A 24,613-nucleotide genomic window follows, 5' to 3' on the forward strand; every position below is an offset into this window, starting at 1 on the left:
AGATTGGGAGTCACAGGGAATAGTGTGTGTGGGGCAGCTGTGGGACTCGATTTTGGGCGGGGTTAGACCCTTTACGGAACTCAGGGGCAAGTATGGGCTTGGGATCAGGGATTTGTTCCCCTACCTGCAGGTTCTTCATTATATTAGGACCTCGGGTCTTCTGGGAGACTTGAGGGGTGGTAAGACGCCCTTTGAGCTATTACTGGGCCCAGTGCTTCGGAAGGGAACTCTCTCCGCGATATATAGGTGTCTTAATTGTCGGGGGACTCCCCTTCCGTACATGAAGGCCTGGGAAGGTGATTGGGGTTCTGTTATTTCCTGGGACACTTGGGACGACATATGGTCGGAGATCTCCTCGGCGGGTATAGCCGCTTTGCTGCTTGAAAACGGATATAAGGTACTATTCCGTTGGTATTATACCCCTCAGACTGTGGCTCGTTGGCAGGGGGGTACGAGTTCGCTTTGTTGGAGGGGCTGCGGGGAGGTAGGTACCTACTTTCATATGTGGTGGCAGTGTGGGCGGGTGTGTGGATTCTGGACTGAGGTCTTTGCTCGGGTGTCCCGGATCCTGGATGTCCAGATTCCGGCCGATTGGCGACACGCCTTGTTGTTTTGGCATCAATTGGACCTGGCTCGGGGGAACTCTTTGTTCTGTAAACTAGCATTCACTGCTGCTAGATTGACCATTGCCTCTCGGTGGAATCAGGTACCTTCTCCCACGTGGGCCCTGGTGGAGCAACGTCTGCTCACTAGGCAGAATCTATATCACTTAACGGCTTTGAGGCATGGTAAACTCCATGGCTATGCTCATGTGTGGCGTCAATTTCGGGCCTCTGTGGGGGTTTGTGGTAGGGGTGGTCGAGGGCCTTGAGCTGGCCTTGGAATTGGACTGGGTGGGCGAAGCTTGAGGGGGATCCCATTTCCATATTTCTTTCCAATATTTGGTCTATGGTTGGTATAGACTATTCTCAACCGTATTGAAAGTAGTGGGTATTGTGTTTTGTCCCTGGGGGGTGGGAGGGGGGTATTGGTTGTGTCTGGGTGGGTTTTATAGTTTGTTATTCTTAGCTTGAAGGGCTTGCACATGTCTATATTGTTGATGGTAGCTCTGTGAGCCATTTTGGAGTGTGATATTTTGCTTTTTGTATTTGTGTTTTTGCATTTCATGTGCACTTGCTATGTACTGTTTGGAGTGTTTTTTCAATAAAAGCTTTTCAATTAAAAAAAAAATATATAGGTAGGACATATTTGTTATAGGGTACGTATTATAACTTCTAAGAACCAATGGATAATTTGATTGATAATATGGGGTAGGGAGGGAAAGATATTACTATGTTAAAAGTCATGTAAGAATATTAAGTGTTGTTTAACGTGCAAATTTTCTTCTTTACTGTTTTCACTTATTGAAAGTGTTAAAATGAATAAAGAATTAAAATATATATATATATATATATATATTTTACACTCAATCATATATATCTCTTTAGGGCCTTCAGTATGGAATTTTACACCAACATTTTTTTAAATTCCCAAGATCAAACAAACAATATTTTCATTATAAGATCACAGATTCCCTCCCGAGTCATTTTTTCTTCTAGTTTTTATTTTTACAACATTTTCAAGTGTCTTCTAAGTCAACTCCATTTCAGGGAGACCTATCAATGTGCTTTGGGGCATTGATGGCAATCTGATCCTTGGAGGAGGTCATTCTGCATAAGGAGCCTTTTTCAATATCACATCATTTTATTGATGTATTTTACTGTAAACCACTTCGAACTGTGCTGCAACTAAGGCAGAATAATCAAGTTTGATAAACAATTTCTAAGTTTTGTGTACTATTTACTCTCACTTGTTATCATGGTCAGCAGGAGCACTGTGAAAAATCAGCCTGCTATCAACTTAAAAGGTAATTCAAAGTTCAGAATTTCAAAGTTAAAAATGCTTATTGCTGTCCACTCAACATTAAATAAGTGTGACTTAAGCAATAAAAATGAGTCTGGCATAGTAGGGAAAATAACAGCAAATACATTGCTCATTTCCACAGTTCTATGCCAAACACCACCTTGTAAAATGTAATTTGTGTTATCTTGTTTAATGTTATAGAATGTGATCTACTGAGCAATTGAAAAGCTGGTTGAACACTGAAAAGATGTTTATAAAGGGCCATACATTTTGCTCAAGAATATTACTGTAACTAAAAGTTCTCTGTCTTATTAGTAGGTTATTTTCAGAATGTCTTCATCCCCTTTGGGTTAGCATGGTACTAATTTTGTTGCAATAAAGAGAAGTTGCTGCTGTTGTTACTGCAAGAATGCAGCTACATTAACATTAGAAGCCAAGTTTCCACAAAGACGGGATTGTGGCTGTTTTGTTTTGTTTTTAACTAGATATTTAGTTTAATTATCAGCCTTAAAATCATGCCATATTTAGAACAGCAAATAAGGATAGTAACTATAGCTCTCAAATCCATTTCAAAACCATAATACATAGCAAATATATATATATAAAGAAACAAAAACTAAATACACAGTTCAAGCTGTCACTTACCCCAATGGCAGAAATCACTAGAAATGACAAAGAGGTTACTAGGATCTGCTAGGTATTTGCTGAAAAGTTTTCCAAATTCCTGTTCTTTTGATTCACTTAGTGCACCAACCAGCACAGGAACGATTGTAAACTCATCCTTATGGCTAAAATCAAAAACAAAAAACAGTTTTGAATACAGCATATACAAGGAAAAATATCAATCTTATCACTAAAAGAAGTAGTCTAATAGCTAGAGCGGTGAGCTGAGAATCAAATCTCTCTGTTGCTCTGGTGATATTGGGCAAATTACTTAACCCTCTATTCCCCCTAAGATACTAACTCAGATTATAAACCCTTTGGGTATTGGAAAATATCTACTATACATGAATATAACTTGCTCTGAACTACTGTGAAATGTGTGAAGTACCGGTAATCTAAATCTACATTTAAAAAAAATCTTTATTAGTGAAAACTGTTGCAACGTATAATTCAGTTTAAAATGAAAACCAAAATTTTCAGATTTTTATAATTATTTAGGGGCCCCTTGCTAAGCCGCATTAAGTGCCAACGTATGCTTAATATAGTAGAAAATAAAGCACCAAAGGTAATTTGTAACGTGCGGGTGCTCACCATGCTAAATTCTGTTGTATTTTTTTGAAGAGCCTGTCAGATGCAGAGTACAGTAATGTTCCTGCACTAATCAGTTAGTGCATATACATTACTTCATGCTAACTGGTTAGTACTCAGATAAAGCAAAGTTACTTACCTGCAGCAAGTGCTCTCCAAGGATAGCAGATATACTCGTATATTCTCACATGTGGGTGATATCTATGGAACCTGGCACAGTCAAAAGTGTATTGTTACTTTAATTTTAAGGACCGCCTATACCATGAGCATGACAGTGCCTCGCAGGACTTATAATTCAGTAAGATAGATAAGAAGCCAATGAGGGGAGGTGGGCGGGTTGTGAGAATATATACCTGCCATTCTCAGAGAACACCTGCTACAGGTAAGTAGTTATATATTCTCACATGTGGGACTCCCAAGCTGCCAGGATCATACCTCTGGGAAGAGAGTTACAATAAACTAATATGAATTCTGCAAAACCCAAAGGACTGGAGGGAAAGTTGGCATTTAGGTAGAGAACAAATTTTGCAGAACTGTTTGCTCAATTGACTATCACTTCTAGAATGATTCTCTAGACAGTAACGGGAAGTAAAAGTATGGATTGAGGATCAAGTGGCTGCTTTACAGATGTCCTCAATGGAAATAAAACAAAGATGGGCTACTGAAACCGCCATGGCTCTCAACTTGTGAGCAGTAACATGGCCATCCAATGTCAGTCCAAACCGAGCATAGGCAAAGGAGATTCAGTCCGCTAGTCACATGAAGACAGTTCTTTTGGAGACAGGAACTCCAAGTTTGTTTGGGTTGAAAGACACAGAGTTGAATGGTAGTTCGATGAGGGTTGGTGCGATCTAACCAGTGGTTTCAAGCTACCAGATCCTTATCTGCACAAATATAGGGTGCAAACAGAGTGACTTGCACTGTCAAGGCCATGTGACCTAGAAGACATAGCATCTGGTGTGCAGAGATGCATGAAAGAGTGGAGATTTTCTGAAAGTGGATTAGATTCTCTTCTGCGGTAGAAAAACCTGACTGAGTAATGTTCAGAAGAGCACTTATGAACTCCAAGGTTTACATGGGTTGAAAGTGTGACTTCTGGTAGTTCACTGCAAATCCCAGTGGAGACAAACTGTGGAATTGATGGCATGCTGAGCTTGGCGTGATGATGAGCCCCTGAACAACCAATCGTCTAGATAAGGAAAGACATGAAATCCCCATGAGTGAAGGGTTGAAGCTTTCACTATCAGGCACTTTGTGAACACTTTTGGTGCCGACGCCAGGCCAAAGGGTAATACCCCACACAGGATATGGCAAGAATCCACTCAAAATCAGCTATTTCCTGTGGGCAGGTAAGATTAGTATGTGAGGATACACTTCCTTGATGTCTAGGGAGAGAACCAATCATTGTTTTCCAAAGTGATAAGAGTTCCCAGAAAGACCATGCAAAACTTCTTCACTAAATATTTGTTGAGAACATGAAGGTCTAGAATTGGGTGGAGACCTCTGGTGTTTTTTGAAATCAGGAAATACTTGGAGTAGAACCCTCAGTCTCTCTCTTGCAGAGGAACATGTTCTATTGCATTGAACTGAAGAAGGGCCAAGAGTTCTTGGTGAAGGATGGTTTTCTGAAGGGAGTTGAAAAGAGACTCTCTTAGGGGTGGTTTGGAGGCTTGTGCTATAAGTGGAGTACATAACCCTGAGAGACTACCGGAGATCCCATGATCTGTTGTTATGAGGGCCTAACAATGATAAAAGTGGTGGATTCTGTCTTCTATGGGAAGATCTGGAGGGAGAGGTAACAAGATGTTGACAATGCTCTCTAAAAGGACTACTGTTGCTTGGATTGCGGTTGAGACTAAGGCTTTTATCTTGGATGCCTTTGAGTGGATGATCGCGATGATGAAGATGGTAGATTATAACGATGCTTGAAACAATAATAAGATGAACATTTAGAGATATTGGAATATCATCTCAATGACTGAGGCTTGTGAAGCTTGAACCTTAGGCAAGGTTGTCTTGCAGTTAGTATTTCTTAATCTTTTCTGTAGTCTCTTCAATGTGATCACTAAAAAGATCACCACCTATACAGGGGACATTGACAATGCAATCTTGGTCACTGGTGTTTAAATATGAAATATGGAGCCAAGCCTGCCTGCGCATAGCAATAAAGACTGCTGAAGTCCATGAGGTGACATCAAAAGCATCAAACGTGAATCTGACCATATACTTTCTGGTCTCCAATAAAACATGGACCAGATGTTGGAAAGGTTTGAGCTGGGCTGTTGGAAGATGTTGCTCAACATATACTAGCATGTTGCTCAACATAGACTAGCATAGTTGCTTGGAATACTCTCCTGCCAAACTTGTCCAAAGTCCTGCCATCTCCGACTGATGGCGTACTGGCATATGTACAAGAGCTGTTCACTCACTTGAGGGCTGACTCAACTACCAAAGATTGGTGTTGTAGTTGGGTTTGTCAAAGCCAGGAGCTTGTCTTCTTCCATTATGTTAGATTGCATTGATGACTTTGAGAACCTTTTCTTCCATTATGTAAGATTGTATTGACGACTTTGAATTGTGACCTCTTCGCTGATTGTCCAGCGCTTCTTGTTGTAAACCGCCTCGAACTTTCATGGCTTTGGCGGTATATAAGAATAAAATTATTATTATTATTATTGTAGTGATGGCACCGGTACAGATATGGACAAGGGTACATTAGGGGCTTGTTGAGTTGGGTGTCGAGATGTTGGGAACCCTGATGCTGAGGCACGCCTCTGAGGAGACATCAACTGCTAAGACGTGATTGGTATCAGTGTGTTGATGCTTATGATGATGAATGTCTGGAGGGGGACACATGTTTTAAGTTCTCCCAATGTAGGTAACACCAAGGATAAAGATGAGGATCGAACCTTCAATGCAGCCACTGTTAATGCTGGAGTCGATGGTTGAGCATCGGGATCAGACAGTCTCTGGCCACATTTGATGTTCCTGAAGTTGTACTGAAAAGTTTTTCAAATTTTAATTTTCTGGCCCAAAGTGACCTCTTCTGCATACGAGAACAGAGTGTGCATGAAATATCCTGATGATCAGGACCTAGACATTGTACATACCAGTTGCACAAAAAATAGGAAGAGTCTGATGCGATTGAGAGAACTCAAAAACACAGTTTCTCATCTCCGCAGAAAACTACTACTTATGTGTTTTTTATGAGCCCTCTCAATTACAATTTTTTTTTTTTAAGAAGGAAAGGGGGTAGTACTGCAGGGAACCAGGTGAATCCTACTGATTGGTCCATTAATAGAGGATGACTTCCTACTTTTTCTTTTTCAGTTTTAGGAATATGTATCACTCCTTCTGATATGTGAAATTGTTTGTCCAGCGTGTGGACTGATATTGAGCCTTAAAATTATTTGTCAAACAGATTTATGTTTGGAATAGTTAAAAATGTTTGGAATAGTTAAAAAATGTTCTTTTTCTATAGAAAATGACAAGGCTCTTGTGTACTTCAATAACTTTATTATTGTATTATCAAAATAAAATAAAAAAGAACTACAGGTTCTGCAAGCTGCCTGTCACTTCTATCTCTATATCATCAAAATTCACCCCTTCCTCTCTGAGCACACTACCAGGACCCTTATTCACACTCTCATAACCTCATGCTTAGACTACTGCAATCTACTTCTAACTGGTCTCCCGCTGAACCACCTCTCCTCCCTGTAATCTGTACAAACCTCTGCTGCATAACTTATCTTCTGCTAACCTCGCTACACTCACCTCACTCCTCTCCTCAATTCACTTCACTGGCTTTCTTTCCTCCTTTACATACAGTTCAAACTCCTATTATTAACCTACAATTGTGTTTATTCTGCAAACCCCTCAGTATCTTTCCTCTCTCCTTCCTGAGAACTCTATTCCTTAGACAAATTGCTTTAATCTGTACCCTTCTCTTCCAATTCCAGTCTTCATTCCTTTCAGCTCACTGCCCCATATGCCTGGAATAAACTACCTGAGTCCGTCCACCACACCCCTTCCCTTATTCAAAATTAGGCTGAAAACCCACTTTTTTGAGACAGCCTTTAGGCTCATGACCCTACTCCTCTCTGTCCTCCGCTCACCATCCTAGCCATCAGTTTAACCATCCCATCTAACTGTAACCCCTACCTGGCATCCTGTTTGTCTGTTTAATTGTTTAGATTGTAAGCTCACCTGTGCAGGAACTATTTCCGAGCACTGCATATGTCTGGTAGCGCTCTAGAAATAATTAATAGTAGTAGTTGTAGTAGTAGGAAGGCACTTGCATGGGCTGTCGTTTAAGGATACAGTACTGTCCATGTTGGGTTCCATGGATGACTTCACCCACATGTGAGAATATATAACTGCTTATCGCAGAGCACAGGAACCCTTGCTGCTTACAAAATAGTTGTTGGTAAGTGCTCTCGTGGTAATTTTTAAAATGGCTGCTCACTAAGGACAACATTAGCACATGCAAAAAAGAAAATTTGTTTTTTATGGCCACAGTAAAAATAACTTTAACATGCCAGAAAGAACTGCATAAGGGCACACTAAGACCTTTTTTTTGCTGGGAATGCAATAACTAACAGATAATTAAGGAGGACAGTTAATTACAATCATGGTGAGTAGATTAATGAAATTACTACTAAAATAGAGAATAGTGAAGTTTCTGGAATCCTGTGGATTACTAGATCTGAGGTAGTATGGTTTTACCACAGACTGATCAGATTTCTCTGACAAGCCCTATTTCTTTGGATGACCAGAAATTTGAACTGGGGAGAGTGCATAATATAGAGTATCTGGATTTCAATTATGGTTATACATTATTGACTTACAAACCAACTGTACATCTAGATACAAAACATAAGAACTGCCATACTGGGACAGACTGAAAGTCTATCAAGCCCAACATCTTTGTTTCAAACAGTAGCCAACAAGGTCACAAATGCCTAGCTAGAACCCAAAAATTAAAACAGATTTTATGCTGCTTATCCTCTAAAATGATTACTAGGTTCACCAAGGAACGGGATATAGCAATTGGGTGCTATAGGGACTAGTCCCTGATCTGGTTCTGTTCAGTATTTTTTCTAAGTGATGCTGTGAATGGGCTACCAGAAAAGCTACGTCTTCTTGTATATGATATAAAATTAATGAGAATAGGTACCTAGTCAAGCATGATGATTTAAAAAAGACTGAGGAATGGCCTACAGTCTGGTTGGTAGCTAAAAGAAAGAGATCAGATTTTTACCTTGCTAATATCTTTTCTAGCAGATAGGTGCATCATTCTGGACGAGCGGGTTATATCCCAGTGCTTGTGAGTTTTGCAGAAGGAATCCACTCTGGATTTTTTCTAAATCTCTCCTACTTCAGAGGGCTCTGCTGCCCCCTACAGTTAGTTCCAAAGCAGTCAATAGCCCTTTCTAGAAACAGATGTGAAGTAGGGGTACGGGAAAACTCCCTGAAGAACAAGTCTGTTCTGCTCTGAAATTATAACAGAGCTTAGTGAAATCACAGTTCACCACATTACTAGTTAGTGAGTCACCAGGACCAGGTGGACATAAAGCCTGTGGACAGTGTAAATTGTGCCAATACAGTGCAACTGCTATGCCAGTTAAATATGCTAGGGTGGGTATTGAACGAACACGGTCATGTTTCATCTGACTGTAGAACAAGTGGTGTGATATACGCCATCCAATGTCCATGTGCATTACTATACTCTACACAGACATCTCGTAGTGTTAAGATAAGCATAAGTGAACACCATATCAAAATCAGAACTCAAACTTTGGAGGCTCCTTTGGTTCAGCACTGGCTTAAAAACCAACACAATTTAGAGGACCTTAAGTTCTCAGTGCTTGAAGTTCCACACCTTTCCAGAGGAGGGCATTTATCAAGAGTCCTTTGGATTAAGGAACAACGCTGGATCTACAAATTAGGCACTCTGCAGCCTGGTGGTTTAAACACTGAAATGAAATGGCAAGCCTTCTTGTAATACTATCTGGAGTTCAGCAACAGGATATTTAACTTGATTTTTTCCATGGCATTTTTATATACATTCTTTGAATCTTTTGATTTTTGTTTCTTTGAATTTGATTTTGCTACGTTTTTTAAAGGACGTCACCAGTCTGCCAGTGATATGACGTCCTTAAAAGCGTAATGCTTTTGAAGAATTGGCAGTGAGTTGATTAAATATCAAATACACAGTATATTTAAGTTACAAAGTTACCCACTGCCTTCTGTTAGTGCCTGCGTGAGCCCTTGCCGGCCTAACAGAACGCCCTAGTAACTGGGGGATGCACTAAAGTCAGCGATCGTCACTAAACCTTTAGCAACAATCACCGATAACTGACCCGATGCACAAAATGGCCCACTCGATGTTTTTCCCCTCAATCGCCCATTTTCCGATCTGGCTATGCTAATTAGCTAAAACCCCATGCAATTGATGCACTAACATCGCTTGGCTATTTTGCATCGTTTTTTAGAAATTGTAAAAAATGATTGCTGTAGACCTGTAGGAGGGGCTTTAGGCGTCTGATCCAATCAAGGCCTTTTGCCCCTCCCCACGCATCACATGATGCATCAGGGAGGGGAAGGCGCATCATTTAGACATGCCGCGCCAGAGAAGCAGGAGCCTGAGATTGGCGTCCTACTTCTGACATTTTTAAAAGGTACGGGTCAGGTTGGTGGGGGTGGGGAACATCCGGTGGCAGGAGGGAGTGGGCATTCCTCCTGCCATTTTTGGGGGTTCAGGGGTGTAGGGGCCGGTGGCAGGAGGAAATGGGCACCCCTCCTGTCATTTTTTGCATTGGGTGGGATGGTGGCTGGCACGGGGGAGGGGTAGTTTGTTTGTTTTTTATGGGGCAGATTGTGCATGTATAACACGCACATCTGTGCCATTTTTTTAAAAAACCCAGAAGCCCTAACAGCAGTGACAGAAGGCTGCTTCCCCTGTCACTGCTGTTAGGGCTCGGCGCATGTGTCAATCGCTCACTGAGCGATTGATCAGTTGCATGCAAACTTGATAGTGCATCAATTGCTGCTCGAGAATCAGCCAGAGAATCTGTCAACAGCAATCAAGTTGCTATCTTTAATGCATCTAGCCCTAAGTCTTTCTGTGTGTTTGCAGTTTTCAGTGCTTGGTGAGACGTATCTCTCCTTCCTCTTTGTCTGTGTACTTCTGTCTGGAGTTAGGGATTAAACTTGCTCAAACATCTTATAGAGCTCCTTCTCAGTCATGTGTATCTACCTTCATATAATTCTCTGTCCTCAGTCTAGTAACCACCGTAAAACTTTCTACTTTTCCCATCTACATTGAAAGGTCCTTATCTCTTTATGAACTAAAGGAGATCTTCCCTTTTCACTTTATATACTGACATAAGAATATTTTCTCTTTTTCTAGCCTGCTCTATTCTTGCAGATTTTTCAGACACCTTTGAATTTCCCTTTTATTGTGTGTGCGAAAGCCTTGCTTGTGGTCCTTAGGTCTAATTAGGAAAATCTTTCTCTCTGTACACACATACTTCACCCTTGAGGCTGCAGCTTTTGCCTGCACTTAGGTAAAGGCATTCTTTCAGTAACATTCCTGAGATTTTTTTCCTGCTTTCTGGCAAGTATCATATTATGCTCTCTCTCTCATTCCTCTTTGCTAGTGTGTGGTACAGCATGTTGTAAATTAAGGAAAGTCATCAAAACTTTAGAGAAGTCTTCTGCTTTTACCTCCCCTACTTGTACAAGTATATATCTTACCCTTTTCTCTGTAACTTGTAGCTATTCTATGGTTTGGAATATATATTGGATTATAAGATTTTTCTTGCTTATGTATTCTCATATATGCTATGAGATATTTCTTTCTTTGTATGTATGTGATATTTTTAAGCTTCTGAAATAAAGGGCTGTTTCAGAGAGAAGAGGTATTGAGGTTATTGTCTGAAGCTCAGACATGAGTCAGACATGTTTGAGTTGTTTCTTGGGTGCTGTGAGAAATTGTATTGGTTGTTTGGTGAAGTTATCTTAGAGATCTTGGGTGTGGCCCCCTGGAGTTTCCTACAGTATTAACCTTCAAAAAAATACCATTTTCTGCCCCCCCCCCCCCCAAATTCTACTCATAGGCTGTGCTGGCAATGTGCTGCAGCCTGCCTCAGCTCCAAAGGTAGCTGGATCTGGGTTAAGAAATCACTGCCTCAAACAGAATGTCCTTCCAGCGCTGAATCTTCAGACTGCCAGTCTGACCAGTGTCTGACTTAGCCTCTAACCCCTGTGGACCGCGGATGTGCAAAAATGGAGGGTGTGGGAGGTGAACACACAGTTGGCACTCTGCGAGACCCCGTTGAGTCCCTTATAGATACCTAATAGCCTGCGTTCAAACCCCTGAAATAGCCAGGGATGAGCAATGCCACCAGGGAACGGCCCCCGAGCTCCAAAAAGGCTTCTGCAGACTGGCTAACAGGTACCACAAGGTATTGGCATATCAGCTGCAGTCTGCTTCTCCTCCACACAGGCAGAGCTGGACCCTCGACTAGGGAAGTTCTTAGTACCAAAAGATGAAGAAAAAAGACGACCAAAAATAAAGAAATAAGCAGAGCAGAGCAGAAACACTCCTTCAGGCTCACGTGCAAAAGGAAAAAACTGTAGGGGGCAGTGGAGCCCTTTGTGAAGTAAGAGGGATTCAGAAAATATCTGGAATGAATTCCTTCTGCAAGGTTTGAGAGCACTGGGATAGAACCCACTCGTCCAGAATGACACACCTACTGCACTAGAATTAATACGTATCAAAAAAAAAAATCTGTGTCATGCATTTGGGTTATAAGATATCAAGAAAGCAGTATAGTATAAGGGTGAAGTTTTGAGGTGTACAAAATAAGTTATCTAATGATGATTTTAGACTACTCTAAAGTGGCCAAATAAGTTAATAAGGCAGAATCATAAGCTTGGAGGATGCTCAGGTGAATTGGTAGAATAACAAACACTAAGAAAAGGAGTTAATGTCATTGTATAAATCAGGTCAGTGGTTCTTGATTTTAGATTTGTCTTTCTACTTAAGTCTGAACATACGTACTTGAGATTGAAAGGGAAAAGTGACACAGAAGTTCAAATATGTCCAAGAAATAAACGCACAGGAGGCTGGCCTCTTTCAATGGAAACAAGTTCTAGAATAAGGGGTCATGGGATGGGTCAAAGGGAGCAAACTCAGGAGTAACTAAGTACTTTATCATTGTGATATTATCTATACCCTGGTATCAATGTCCCACCAATTCTCCTCATTCTACCAAGTCTCCTGATACTATTTTATCTACCTCTTCATTCAGTGTTATATACTATAACTCTCCCATCTTATGTTTTAAGCTTCTAGTATTTGTATACCTCTCTATTAGGATGCCCTAATTCTCAGTTTTGATAGTATCCTTCAAAAATACCTCAATCCAAAACAAGTGCTCCTGAGCGGCTGTCAGCTTTTCACCAGGTTTTAATTTAAAAGCTACTCCCTTTCATTTTTAAAAATTAGCACCAGCTGACTAAATCCATTCCCTTCCCCTGAAGGTTGTCTACTTCCTAACAAATCAAAATCTCTCATCCCCGCATCAGTCTCGTCTACAAATTGAAATTAGAGAGCTCTGCTTACATTTTGGTTCTTGCATATAGATCATGGAGCACTACTGAGCATATTACCATGGATTTCATATTTTTACCTAAAATACTAAATTTGGATTCCAGAACATCCCTCCTGTACCTTCCTATATCTCTGGTTCCCACATCAACCACAATATTCAGCTCCTCCTCAACACTGTTTAAAACCTAATCTAGGTGATGCAAGACGATTGCTTAACCTGCCTTCCTGGTGTGAAGGTGATGGGTCTCATGTCCACAAGCAATCCATCTACAAGCCTAATGACAATCGTCAACTATAACAGCCATCTTAACCCTTCTCTCTGGGGCAACTGTCCCTGGAGATCTATCCTTAGTGCAAAAGGATGCTGCATCACCTAAAGAATAGTACCTGGCTACAGAATTACTTCCTGCCACATCAAGGTGATGCTCTCTATTCAGATGACCTTTCTTCTCCATGGCAACAAAGAAGCAGTGAGAGTAGAGATAGGGCTTTTTCATCATGGACCTAAAGGTCTCCTTTATATACTTCTCATCTGCCTGAGCAACTCCAAATCTGTTATTCTAGCTTCCAGAGATCAGACTTCTTAATTGAGAGCTAGTTGCTATTTGCACCAAGTGCATACACATGACCTCTCACCAACTAGAAATAATCATGCATGTGCTTGTTGCAGGTTTCTGGGTCTCGCTGCGACCCGGAAACCTACAACAAGCACAATGCCAGCTGCAGAAATCCTGAAAGAAAATCATACATGTGATCCCCATCTTACTGTTGCAGTGCATCTGCATCTTAGTATTGATGAACTGTTTAGTTATTTAAAGTAGCTAAGGAAGCAGAGATACTTAAACTAATATATAGTCTCTTAAACATGTTAAGAATATTGCATGCTATTTAAGTAAAAGTAGAAAGGACGTGCAAATCAGGATTGGGACAACCAGGTTGGGTCATGTCAAATTCTGCTAGTATTTCAGAATAGTATCTGCTGACACACAGCCTGTTCTAAAATACATCCAAGGATGAATGTATATGTGCCAGGATCCTGAACTTGCATCAATGCAACAAGCATCAATGTCTACAATATAACGGATCAACACAGTATATACAAAGGTGAATCAAAAATTGCTAAATTACGTGATAACTGGAAAAGAGCTAGCGAAATGCAACATATGCACTCATACATTGCCTGTTGGATAGTTCATCCAAGCACAGTGCAGTGCTTAGCCTTTAGTCATGTAGTAGTCATAAGGTCAGAAATATGGACGCTCCATTGCAAGATTGCACCATCGAAGAACAATGTGCAGTAATGCGCTTTCTTTGAGCAGAAGGCTTGAAACCTGTCGAAATTCACCACTGGATATTGACTCAGTATGGATATAGCATCATGAATCAACAAAAGGTTTATAAGTGGGTAAAAAAGTTTTAAAGCGGGAAGAACAGGTGTAACCAATGAAGGTCGTTCTGGTTCCCCATCAATGTCGCAAACACAAGAGCACATTGACAGAAGACTAATGGATAATCGTGTCTCAATTGGCCGCAAATTTGGATATCAACTATGGATCTGAATTTGCCATAATGTATGACTTTTGGGATACAGGAAAGTCTGTGCATGATGGGTTTCCAAACAGCTTACTGATCTGCACAAGTAACAGCGTATGGAGGTTGTGACCCAGTCCCTGAAATGGTATTAAGAAGATCCAAAAATTCTGGAGAGAATTGTCACCGTCGACGAGATATGGGTGCATCGGGAGAGCAAAAGACAAAGCATGATGAAATAAAGTAGTGCTCACCTGGCTTCGGGAGCAGCCAAAAAACTATTCTGCAGGAATGCAGAAGCTAGTTGAATGATACAACGCCATGAATGGGGATTAAGTTGAAAAGTGATATGTTCAATTGCTCACAGTAAAGCCGTTAAATGTAATTTGCCTTTATTTTTTTATTTACCCTCGTATTAGTATTTCAGAACATATATACATGTGTATGTTGGCAATTTTAGAAATATGCACAACTGTGTTTTTCAAAGCTGTTAAGAAGCCAATATCCCCTTTAGAGTGTGAGGTGTGGAGGAGGAGACTAAATCCATTGAGGGCTGGATCCTACAAAATGGCACCAGTGTTGGCGGCTGCCTAAAACAGCTGCTCATCGCGTGTCAATCGTGCAATGGCGCCATTCATAGAATCACGGCTACCTCAGATACTTTGTCTGAATTCAAGAGGGCCTGGGATAGGCATGTGGGTTCTCTCAGAGAGAGAAAGAGATAATGGTTACTATGGATGGGCAGACTAGATGGGCCATTTGGCCTTTATCTGCCATCATGTTTCTGTTTCAAGAATAGGCACTGGAAATGTAGGCCAGTGTTTTCTAGGCCTATATTTTTGGCGCCTGTTTAAAGTGAATCGCGTCTACATAGATGTAGCCCCGCCTCTGGCCCATTCTGCCCCCAGCCCACCCCCACTAACCCTGGTCCCACACAAACCTCATTTTTTTCGGGGCCACATCTGGAAGGCATGCGCGGATGCAATGCACCACGTCATATCCACGCATGCACAGATGCCCTCCAGACAAGGCCCCAATCTCAACACTTTTCAAAACCCGGACAAAGTGCTAGGTAAAGCCTGCTGGATGCCTGGACAATCCTCCAAAAGGATATGTCCAGGTAAATGCGGAAATCTAGTAACCCTAAATAGGGCTTCTAAAATAGTTCATCTTAAAGCAAACAAAAACTTTTATGTGAGCTTTAAGATATACTGCAAAGTCCTAGAGCTAATTTATTCCTAGGGGCTAAGAAATTGCTGATAAAGATTCTCAATTAAAATTATTCTATGTTGTGAACAGATTAATTGTTATACTTGATTTCTAGTCTCCTGTTCATGATATTGATTTATATCAGCCTTCCCCCTTTGTATATTTGACAAAATTTTCAATAAAATTTCTTGGGAAAAAAAAAAAAAAGATGAAGTGGAAAAATTTGTTTTTATTGGCTTAGCAGCCTATAAATCAAATATTGAGCTGAGGCTGGTGGGAATCAAGTACAAAGCCAGTTCCAGAAATATTTGTTTAAACACACACAAAATATTTTTATTGCCAAACTCAAATGGGGCTATGAGTTGCTTACTTCCAGATCTTGATGGTCTCTAAATAGAGATGGTCTCCATGTTTAGCCACCTGATTTTTTATTATTTGCTATTACAATAATGTTCAAGGCAGGGTATAAAAAAAATCATAATCAGTACAACAAAACACATGTAACAGCATACATAGTGAGACAGCTTGAAAGTGAACATTACAGTCCCTAATTTTCTCAATATCAATAAGGCTATCTGATTAACCACTAGAAACAAACATTTTTAGTGTTCATCTAAATGCCATGAGGTCATGTAATAATCAGAATGCTATAACTACAGTAATTTATCCACAAACGGTAAGGGTGCACAAGAAAGCCCAAGCTCTCAACCTAACAGAATGAAATACTTTTGATGCAGGAAAGGCAAATCTAATATCCTGAGAATGAGAAACTAGCATGGGCAAATATCTCAAAACTAGCTATTAAGTAGGTCTCAGTTGACACTTCTGGCTCAATGTTTACTTCCCCTTTCTCTATTTGTAATCTTGTGATTGCCGTCCCCTCCACTGTTTTTTTCCCCCCTCCCTTCTATGCAGCATTACCTTCCCAGCTTCCCTATCTTCGTATCCTTCTCATTGATGTGATGTATCCACTATTCCCCATGCTTTGTTATGGGCCTCTTAACTTGTAAATCGCCTTGAACCTGTACTGGATAAGTGTGATATAGAAATTCAGATTAGATCAGAAAAGAACTAAAAGGCTCAATACCAATAGCTTAAACGTCACTCTCTGTACCACTGGCAACCAATAGCGTAAGCTCAAAAAAGTTGTATCGTAGTCTCTTGGACCTACTTGTACCATTAACTTACTGTTAAGTTTTGATTTGCTTTTGTTGATTTTTTTCCCCACAGATTCAGTTAAAAAGAAGATGCAAAATTAGAAAAAGAAACATCAATACAAACTCTATCCTAAGGGAATTAAAGAAATTAAGGAAAATGGGAGAAGAGCACTGTCAATCAAAACAAGAAACCCTTAAGGAAATCATAAGTAAAAATAACTGGTCTTATCTAACTAAACCCTGTGTATATATGCTAATTACCTAATAGAATCATCCACAACAATTATTCACATTAATTCCTACTTCATCTCACCAGAATATTGCAGACTTTTCCCTGAAACTTCACCAAACAATGTCTGTGGAATTTTAAGAAAAAAAGTTATACCAAAGGACAAAGCACTAAGTCTCAATTTAAGAAATCTAATCTAATTTAATGCTTGACTTTATATACCGAGTCATCATTCAAGGAAAGCTCGACTCGGTTTACAGTAGTTAAGTTATTAAATAAAAAACCAAAAAGAATAAGACTAAGTTTGGTAAAGTTAATTTTCAAAGTGTTTAGCAAATAAAGTAGTTTTTAAGGATTTGCGAAAAGGTTGAAGTGAGCCGGAACTCCTTAAAAGAAGTGGAAGGTCATTCCACAGTTGAGATAGCTTAAAAATCATAGAGTGACTGAAAAACTTAACTCCCTTAATCCCCTTTTTGGAAGGAAGAGATACCGGTAATTTGAATTGTTGATCACCTCTTGCAAAAGAAAATCTATAAACATTCCAGGATAGAGGAAGGAGAGGAGTAAAAATACCATGTAAAATTTTAAAAATAACACAGGCACACTTAAAGTGATCTCTAAAGCAAACTGGGAGCCAATGAAGACTCTGAAGCAATGGCATCACGTGATCAAGTTTACGCTTCCCAACTCTCTATTGATCACCTGAGTTCTTCGAGAAAATTATTTTTTAAATTAGGATTCATTTACTGCCTTTCTGAAGGAATTCATTCAAGGCAATGTACAGCATGACTAAGTCAAACATAAGCAACAGAAAATTACAGCAGTAAAAATAAAACAATAAAAAGTATGGAAATATCAATATTATCTTAATGGACCTTAGGTGTTAGAAAGCTATTAGAGTTTGATATGCTATGTCATATGCCAAGGAAACAAACACTTGCATTTGAAAGCCCTGAGTGGGAATTCTTCAACCTAGAAATAGTTACAAGAGGTACCATGCTGAATCAGATCAAGTTTCATCAAACACAGCATTCTGCCTGGGGAAGCATATGGAAAGATGAACTAGTGATTGTCTATTGAGAGTCTGTGTTTGACAAGGTAGACCGTTATCCACTCAAATTTTAATACTTAAAAAACTGCTAGCAGAATATTCTGGATGAGCTAATTTATGAACCTATACATAACATGTATGCGTATAATTACATATCTATCTATCTATATACACATACAGTATATTTAAAGAGAGAGAGAGAAAGAAAAGGGGATGGAATTTGATATACCTATATCACCTTCCTGTGCTTACAATCAAAGCAGTTTACATTTACAGGTACTTATTTTGTACTTGGGGCAATGGAAACTTAAGTGACTTGCCCACAGTCACAGGGAGCTGCAGTGGGAATCAAACCCTGTTTCTTCACTCAACGTGTAATTAAACTCTGGAATGCATTGCCGGAGAATGTAGTGAAAGCAGTTAGCTTAGCAGGGTTTAAAAAGGTTTGGATAAGTTCCTAAAAAAGAAGTCCATAAGCCATTATTAAGATGGCTTGGGGGAAATCCACTGTTTACTCCTAGGATAAGCAGCAAAAAAATCTGTTTTACTATTTGGGATCTACCTAGGTACTTGGGACCTGGGTTGGCCACTGTTGGAAACAGGATATTGGGCTTGATGGACTTTTAGTCTGTCCCAGTATGGCAACCCTTATGTTCTTATGTTATGCTCATGCCTACGGTTACCAGATGTCCAGATTTACCTGGCCATGTCCTCTTTGTCTGGGTTTTGAAAAGCTTCCAGTTCAGGACTGTGTCAGGAGGGCATTTGCACATGTGTGGATGCAACTCGGTGACATCACACTCATGTGCACATGCGTGCGATTTCATCGCGTCACATCTGTGGATGTGCAGATGCCCTCCCGACACAGCTTCAAGCATGAGAAGAGGTTGGGGGAGGGGGGTGCTGGGGTGGAACAGGTCATGATTTGGGTGAAACACAGTGGGGCTGGGTAGAACTTGGCGGGCACAGGGGCAGAGCCATGGGACCAGATTTTACGATCGTAAAATTTGGTAACCCTATTCATACTACTCCTTCATTCTATATCTATAGCTCCTTATCCCTGTGGTTCTGAAAGCCAGAAAAGCTTGTATGCTCAAAGCAAAGGGAAGAAATAGGCATGAAATCCTTTATTATGACTACCACAAAAGAATGAGCTAACCTGTTACTCCTTTTCAGAGACTTTGCATTAAAACCTCAATATTAGAAAACGCTGCACTCAGCCATCTGGTCTGATGCATACTTCTCAGCGTCTGCATTAAGTAGCTAATACTTGTATTACCATGGTATTTAAATGAACTGTGCACTGCTGTCTACCGAAGATTTTGTGCAGTTAGCTCATACACTAAATGTTTTTACATAGGGTGCAATGACAGTACACAAAATTGTATGCAAAATGTGCATGAAGCCTAGAGTAATTTATTGCATGGACCTTCCTAAGCAAGATAGCCCTCTTATTTGTTGATGCAAAAATATTGCCACTTTCCTTGTCCGTTTTCACAAGAAAACTTTTGTTAGATATCAGGCCTCCAGAAAGCTGGCAAAGCTAGCTAGATAGTTCATCGAATTCTGTTTCAATCCAAAAGAAGGAATTTTGTCATGAGGTTTCCTCAAAACATTTGGTCACATTACTTCCATGTCCAGATCTTACCAGTAAAAAATTCCACTTAAGGAAGTCTCAATCAATTTTGCATTTTTCTAGGGACTGGTGTTCTCAGTCTTTTGGCACTGTCTGGTTGATCCAGAAGCAACCTGTGTGCCGGCCAGCTACTCAATGTGCCATCATCAGATTAGTCTTACTTTTCTTTCTTGAAGTGGGGAGCCAACAATTGAAGCAATGCAACTTTTATGATTCCAGAGAGAAAATCACTTGGCCATGAGTTTTCTGGAGTTGCAGACCATAATGCCATCCTTGATTAAACAAGTAGCAAATATACATCTGGTGACCAAAAGATATATCCAGGTATGAAGGAACCAGGACAAATAAGGAAACAGAAACCAGTATGGCTGGTGAGCAATTGTTTATTCAGCCATCAATGCCTGGGCACCATCTGGGAAAACATTAACATAACATAAGAAGAAAGAATAGCCATACTGGGTCAGACCAATGCTCCAACTAGCCCAGTATCTTTTTTCAAAAAGTGGCCAATCCAGGTCACAAGTACCTCCCAAATAGTAGCAACATTCCATGCTACCGATCCTAGAGCAAGCAGTGGCTTCCCCGTGTGTCTCTCAGTAGCAAATTTTAGACTATTACCACATCTTCAACAAGTTCCAGAGCTTAACTATTCTTAATAGTGAAAAAAATATTTCCTCTTATTGGTTTTAAAAGTATTTCCATGTAATTTAATTGAGTGTCTTCTGATCTCTGTACTTTTTGAAAGAGTGAAAAAGCGATTCACTTTTACTCATTCTACACCATTCAGGATTTTGTAGGCCTCAATCATATTTCCCCTCAGCTATTTCTTTTCCATAATAAAGGGACTCCCAACATAATTGTAATACAATTTTAAACAAAATAATGCATACTTTACCCCAAAATTAGAAAACTACATAGAAAGTTTCAGACATAGGGTAAAATCACAACTTTCCAGAAAACAAAAGAAAATGATGTACAACTTTTCCCTACCAGAACACTTTGCCATAAAAAGCTTACAAAATAATCAAAACATTGTAATCAAACCTGCAGTCAAAGGAGGCTCTGTAGTAATTAAGGACACACAAAATTACAATGGAAAAGGACACAACTGTCAAGCAACACATGCTACAACAAACTGGGCTATGAATGAACAAACAAACTGACTTTAGACTCCACAAAAGATTTTACCAAACAGCTAAAATACCTCTTCAAAACACTTCCAAAGCAAGTACAACCATATTTAAAGAAACTCATACCTAGCCATCCTTCTGTGGGCACATTCTACATGCTGCCAAAAATTCATAAATCTGGCAACCCTGGCAAACCAATCATATCTGGTACTAGCACACTCGTGGAAAAACAGATTAGTTTTTGACCGTGATAATATCTTTTCCAGAAGATAGGGATGGTATGCTGAACCATGTGTCTTGCATTCGCTCCCCCGCAAGTCCATTGCAGGAGATACTGATCACTGTTTTCAGTACCTCCTCCTTCTCCCTGCTCTCTTCAGCCCCCAATCAGTTAGTTTCAAAAGCAAGCAACAGCCCTACAGGAGGAATTCGGGGAGACCCCCCCCCCCAACAAGACTTTGAGCTGCTCATAACCACGCTATGGAGAGGAAAGGAACAAAAAACAAACTTTTATTAGCAAAAAGCCATAAGAAACTGTGGAACTCTGGAGAAACACCAAATAACTATATAGAGACAATGTACAATGTCTTCCAATTTACAACAGGTGGCAGAAAAGTCAAAGATGCAGCCTTCAAGCAGCAGTAGGTCCAGGCAGGCACATTGACAATGATGGCTGGGGAGTTCTTATCAAAGAACCTAATCTTTTTCCAGTTTAATAAGCATGGTATGCTGAACTATGGGATGTACCTATGCAGTCCCAGAAACCCCAGGTGGGAGAGATAAGCCTGCCTTCAAACCTGAGGCTCCAAATGAGTCCACTAGAGTTACTACGTTCATCCTATAAAACTTGGTGAAAGTGTGAAGGGATCATCAAATCTCATCTGGAGGAATTGTCCTGGCTTCAGCCCAGGAAGAGGCAATCCCTCTCATCGAATGTGCTCGAAGCATGAAGGGAGGCTACCTACCTCAGACAATGTAGCAGGACAAAATAACTGACCTAATCCATCTTGAAATGGTAGCCTTGAAAGCCGGCCTCCCCTTATTAGCTGGATTCGACAAAACGAAGAGGTGGTCCAAGAGACAAAAGTCATTTGTAACCTCCAGGTAACACAAAATAACCCTTCTGACATTCATCAACTTCAGGACTTTGTCCGTCTTATTAGAACTTGAGAGCTGGAAAGCAAACTTTCTGGTTGATATGAAACGCCAAGACCACCTTTGGCAAGAAAGAGGTGATACGCAGATAAGGGTCCCTATATGACTGTCAACCTAGCATTGCTAGCAGTAAGCATTTTCAGTTGACTTAACCAACATAAGCAAAGGCCTATGGGACATTATATCAATCTGACTCTGGAATGTTGATGCAGATAGACCCTAAGTGCTCCATCACAGAATTCACATGCATTAAGCATCCAGCCAGACTGGATTGCTTATCAAGAAGATAGGCTACTTGAACGGGACAAAGAAGCCAGAGACTAATCCCATCTACCATGCCTGCAAGTGTCACACCTTCCTTAACAATTAAACTAACCATTGTTTCAAACAGTTTACAAATTATAAACAGAATGATACTGGGAAATACAATAGTTTCTATTTATTCCAACCTATAAAAGCCTCCTCTCTGCAACACCCCCTCTCTCTCTCCCCACCCCCCTTTCTCTCTCTCTTTCTTTCTTTGTCCTCATAACACCTACTCAGGAAGCTGTTTTTCTCTCTCATTCACAAGAGCACAGAAGCAGTCTGTATTTGTAAAACTTATTCCTTAATTGTAATGCTTAATTGTATCTTTATGAATCTTGTTTTCTGTATTTCTGCACAATATACATATATTCTTTATGCAAGCACTCTTAGTGGTCTTTGTCAGTGATTTTACTTCTTAATGAAACTTCTGTGACGGCATTGAACTCGGGACCTGCGGAGTGTAAGGCAGCTTCAATATAACCCCTCTAAACCTTACATTTACCATGCTTGCAGTTCAGAGACACACCTCACTGAAGTGATGGCAACCAGAAACACCATCTTAATAGTCAAGTTCATTAGGGTGGCATCCTGTAAGGGCTCAAACGGAGCCTTTGAGAGCCCTTCCAACACGATGTTCATATTCCAGGACAGACAGGCTTAGAGAACCGGAGGCCACAGCCTCAGAGCACACTTAAAGTACCTGACAACATCTGGGTTCGTAGAAAGAGAACATCTGGCACCCTGGGATCTGAAACAGGAAATTCTAGCCACTTGAATTTTCAGTGAGGAAACCGCCAACCCCATATCAAGACCTTCTTGAAGAAAGGACAGAACAGCAGATATCAAAGCCATGGCAGGATCCAGCTGCTCCTTGCGGCACCAATGTTGGAAGGTAGCCCATACCTTGGTATATGCTATGAATGTGCCAGGTTTCTTGGCTTTCAAAAGAGTGAACACAACCATCCAAGTAGCCCTTCCAGCTCAAAGCTGAATGCTCAAGAGCCATGCCGTGAGACCAAAGCGCTTTGGATCTTGCAGAACAATTGGATCTTGAGAAAGGCTGAAGTCTCAGTAATTGGCAAATCTGAAGACACACTAGATTCACGCACCAGGGGTATCAAGGCCAGTCCGGAGCTACCAGGATAACCTGTTCCTGATGTCTGATTATACTTCTCAGGACTCTTCAGGGAATACGTACAGGAGTTCATCAACCGGCTAAGGCTGAACCAGAACGTCGATCCCTGTGCTTCAGCACTCGCATCTGCAGCTGAAAAATTGCACTGCTTTCTTGTTGCTCGCCATCTCCATGAGGTCAAACATAGGTATGCCCCACCGGTTGACGATACTCTGAAACACCTGATGTGAGAGAGATCACTCTCCCGTGTCCAGAGTATGTCTGCTCAGAAAGTCTGCCTGCACATTTTGCATTCCAGTGACATGAGCTGCAATGTTGACCAGAAGATGAGTTTCCACCCAGTGGAAGAGAGCTTTCACCTCCTTCTGGAAGCTGACGCTTTTGGTGCCTCTTTGCTTGTTGACATAAGACACTGCTGTTGTGTTGTCGGAGAACACCCTGACTGCTTTGTTCGACAACTGGGGCTGAAACTGAATCAGCACCAACTGGATGGCCTAGAGTTCCAACCTGTTGATGGACCAACGGTGCTGTGATGGAGGCCATTGACTCTGCACTGGGTAATCCTTGCAGTATACTCCCCAGCTGTTGTCAGCGTGGTCCAAGAGTCAATCCTTAGAGGAATCCCTGAGGATTGCGACTGAGGGCAAAGCCACCAGGACTTGCTATTGCAGGCCTCCGTTATCCAGGGCAGTCAAACATGCAGAAAATCCCTCTGCGGAGACCAGTGAGAGAGCTGCAGAGGGCGCATATACACTCTCGTCCAAAGAACCACTTCGATTGTGGCCGCCATTGAGCCTAGGACCTGAAGATAATCCCAAGCCAATTAAGACTGCTGCACCAGGAGAGCTGAAATTTGGCTCCTAAGTTTCAGTCTGCATGCCTCTGGAAGAAACACTTGGCTGCTCTCTGTGTGGAAATGGACCCCCAGATACTCCAGGGACTGAACAAGCTATAGCTGGCTCTTCTTCAGGTTGACAATCCATCCCAGACCTTTGAAGTGTTGCTAAGATGGCTTGAACCGCTCTCTCCGCTTCCTCCCAAAAAGACATTCTGATAAGCCAGTTGTCCAAGTAAGGGGGATTAGCCAACCCAATTTGCGGAGGTGAGCTGCCACTAAAATCATCACCTTAGTGAAAGTCTGGGGGGGCTGTAGCCAGGCCGAATGGAAGGGACTTAAATAGAAAATGCTGCTCCAGGACATAAAATCAAAGGAAGCGCCTGTGGTCCAGAAATATTGGTATGTGGAGATATACCTCTGTGAAGTCCAGCACCACCAGGAACTCCCCCGGTTGCACAGAAGCAA

At 40.9% G+C, this 24,613-nt stretch overlaps 1 protein-coding gene across 3 annotated transcripts in view; it reads right to left on the bottom strand.

The window, feature by feature from the left end:
• The window catches only part of MEMO1 (mediator of cell motility 1), a 191,254-nt gene that overhangs the window by 80,873 nt on the left and 85,768 nt on the right, over nucleotides 1-24,613 (bottom strand). For all 3 annotated transcript variants that reach the window (XR_004538849.1, XM_033938653.1, XM_033938654.1), the window contains exon 6: nucleotides 2,548-2,690. Coding sequence is in view for 2 of the 3 variants with exons in the window: in XM_033938653.1 (XP_033794544.1) it covers nucleotides 2,548-2,690 (143 nt within the window). In the remaining variant the exon portion in view is untranslated. The remainder of the gene's footprint in view (nucleotides 1-2,547; nucleotides 2,691-24,613) is intronic.

This window comes from Geotrypetes seraphini, chromosome 3 (genome assembly GCF_902459505.1).
Source record: "Geotrypetes seraphini chromosome 3, aGeoSer1.1, whole genome shotgun sequence".
NCBI lineage: Eukaryota > Metazoa > Chordata > Amphibia > Gymnophiona > Dermophiidae > Geotrypetes > Geotrypetes seraphini.